The following is a 2,855-nucleotide window of genomic DNA, read 5'->3' as shown; positions in this document are numbered from 1 at the left end:
TGTGTGTGTGTGTGTGTGTGTGTGTATGTGTCAGTGTAAGGCGCTCTAAACATCAGCAAGCAAACAGGTCTGAAGAACATTTTTTTCGTTAGGATTGAAATTGATTGCAATAGTAATTTTGAAAGCGGGGACGTCATGGAAACAGATAGAAAAGGATGCTCAGGACAGGCTTCGCTGGAGTAATGTTGTTGATGGCCTGTGCTATACTGGGAGTTAAAAAGGGCTAGAGAGAGAGAAGTGTGGTCATAATATCTTTAAAGAAAGCAAAGTACAGCTCTCCCCAACCTACTTTTCCATTCTCGCTGCTCAAAGGAAAACAAAATTAAATAGTGAGAATAAAAACAAGAATAAGGAATGTTAATGGCAGTGGGAAATAGACCAAGAATCCTCAGCTGTTGATGTGTTTGAGTTTTGCTGCAGTGTAACGATTCCGTGTCGTGTGCTGATGCTCTGTTTGCTTGTTGGTCGTTCATGAGCTCTGCGATTGCGTCATTGTTTTGTGTGTGTTTCGATTTGTCGTGTATTGGTGGTCTACACGCTGCCTTTGGGGAGCGGAGGAGAATGGAGGAATACGCCCAGGGACCTTTCTAGCAGCTGTTTCTTTTTAAAGTGAAATTCGATTCGATTTAATCTTTTGTTTTGGGTGGATTTCTTTTTCTTTTTTCTGTTTTGGCTAAAGCTTCATGGGAGTCTGACTTTGTCCAAATCTTTTAGCAGTTTGTGGGAGGTTCCTTTTTTTCTTAAAAAGGGGCGGGGGGGGGGGTGCCTCTAACTCTGGCTGAACGTTGAAGTTACTCCAAAAGTTTTCTTCCACCTCCCTCCTGGCGCTGTGTCGTGTCGTCTCGTTGTCCTGGCGCTGTGTCGTTTCGTCTCGTTGTCCATGTTTTTGCTCGGTCAGTGACGTCACACTGACGGGAGAAAGTTGTTCTCAATGTTTGCATCACTGTCTGGGAGCTTTGGGAGAAAAAAAACAGCAACAAGTGTCTTGAAAAAGTTCCAGGTCTGCCTTTTTCTCGTGTCTTATGGTGTTCCGTAAATGTTTTTGGTTTTTTTGCACCTAGCTAGTGGATCTACTGAGCACGGAGTGTGTCATCGTGGTTGTGGGTGGCCGTGTTGTGCTTGTTCTGACCATGGCTTTGTGAGTTTGACTTTGGTTAGGTTTTACACCCCTTGCAAATACTGTAAGGTTAGTTAAGAGATGGGAAGGTCCGAATTTGACGTCCATCTCTGAAAGGTTCGTACCAAAAGGGAAACTTTGTGTAAAGTGTCCTTTTCAAAGACACAACATCGGACCGAGCTGATGGACGAAGACCTCGAAACACAATCTCACCATCATGGATCAGGTAGCCTAACCCCTAGACTACCGACAATCTCATGACTACGAGTCCGGTAGTCTAACCAATAGACTTCCGAAGCCAACCCATGACAGTGTCTGGTAACAGAATGTCATGGAAGACTTTGGCTTCTGCAGTTTGTTTTGTGGTTAGGTGAACAAAGCCATGGTCATTGCAGTCAGTCACACGAGTTTGATTTCGTCAAACTGTTGCGTTGTTCAAAGACACTACATGGCCGGTTTGGAAGTTCTACTTCTGAAAGCCACGACCTCTGCTTCCTGTTTCACACGTCACAAGCATCTCTGTCTCAGGGGAACAAACACTATAATAAGATTCGAAGAACAATTGAAAAGTTGAAAAACCGAAACTAGCTAAATGCAACAACAAATCGCAACAGAAAAACTAAACATCGGGTTTCAGGTGGTTTTGGTAATTTGAATAAATAATATCTTTTGTCCAAAGAAAATCTTTTGAATTTAAGAAAAAAATTCCTTTAATTTAATTTTGTTTTTGTTTTTTTTTTACTTCGCAGACAATCGATAAAGTTATGCAAATTGAGAACGACTTTTTCCCTCTGATATCCGGTGAGCTAGGCGACTCGTTGCACCAAACTAACCAGCTGCAAGCTCGCCTGGATCAGTTCGTGCCCGTCTATCAGGTATTTCATCGTCTCTGTCACATCGAGGCACGGCTGGCGCTCTGTGGGCGGACATACGACACGCGACACGCATGACACGCGACAAACTACACACTCACACGCGACACACTACACACTCACACGCGACACACACACAGACACACGACACACTACACACTCACACGCGACACACGACACACATGACACACACATGACACACACACACAACTCACACGCGGCACACTACTCACACACACACGCGACACGCGACACACGACACACGTCACATGACACACACCCGACACACACAACAAGGAAAGTATAACTAATGTGTTATTGGTTGGCTTTTTGCACAACAAGGAAAACTAAATGTGTTCTATCGGTTGCTCTTTGGGCGCTGTTTCTCTGAGGCTAAAACATAGAGTCCTGTCCCCCTTGCCTTCTTGCACCGAAACCTTTTTTGTTACAAGAACACTCGTTTGGAAGAGAAATGGACGATGAAGTAACACAAAACAGAACAGAGCAAAACACAACAAAAATGATAATCCAGAAACGGTTCTTGTAAAAGTACGTAATAATATATGTATAACGAATTTGTACTGTTCATAAATCAGTAAAGTCTTGAGCGTGTCCGGACCACAAAGACGATGACGTCATCAGCGAGAGTCCGTCCACAGACCGCCAGTGTGTCCGCTCGTGTGTACTTATACCCTAACCTGCGCGCGCACACTCACGTAACAACCATCATGACTTGAGTGTATACTCATCTCCACACGTTTCTTCTCTCACTCCTCGCCCCACGACCCTCTTCTCTTCTCTCTCCTTATCGACGACGTCAACGAATTGCATTGCCCACCCCCCACCCTATCTCTCTGTCTCTCTCT

The 2,855-nt window shown here is 44.5% G+C and overlaps 1 protein-coding gene across 1 annotated transcript in view; it reads left to right on the top strand.

The window, feature by feature from the left end:
* LOC101859779 overlaps positions 1 to 2,855 on the top strand; it is a gene marked incomplete at its 3' end in the record, with an annotated part of 55,426 nt that overhangs the window by 33,962 nt on the left and 18,609 nt on the right. The window contains 1 exon segment of the mRNA XM_013081314.2: positions 1,867 to 1,992. Within this exon segment, the coding sequence (XP_012936768.1) occupies positions 1,867 to 1,992 (126 nt within the window).

The sequence above is a fragment of the Aplysia californica genome, unplaced genomic scaffold (genome assembly GCF_000002075.1).
Source record: "Aplysia californica isolate F4 #8 unplaced genomic scaffold, AplCal3.0 scaffold00125, whole genome shotgun sequence".
NCBI lineage: Eukaryota > Metazoa > Mollusca > Gastropoda > Aplysiida > Aplysiidae > Aplysia > Aplysia californica.
Note: the sequence above shows the minus strand (reverse complement) of the source record. Positions and strands in the feature narration are given on the sequence as shown.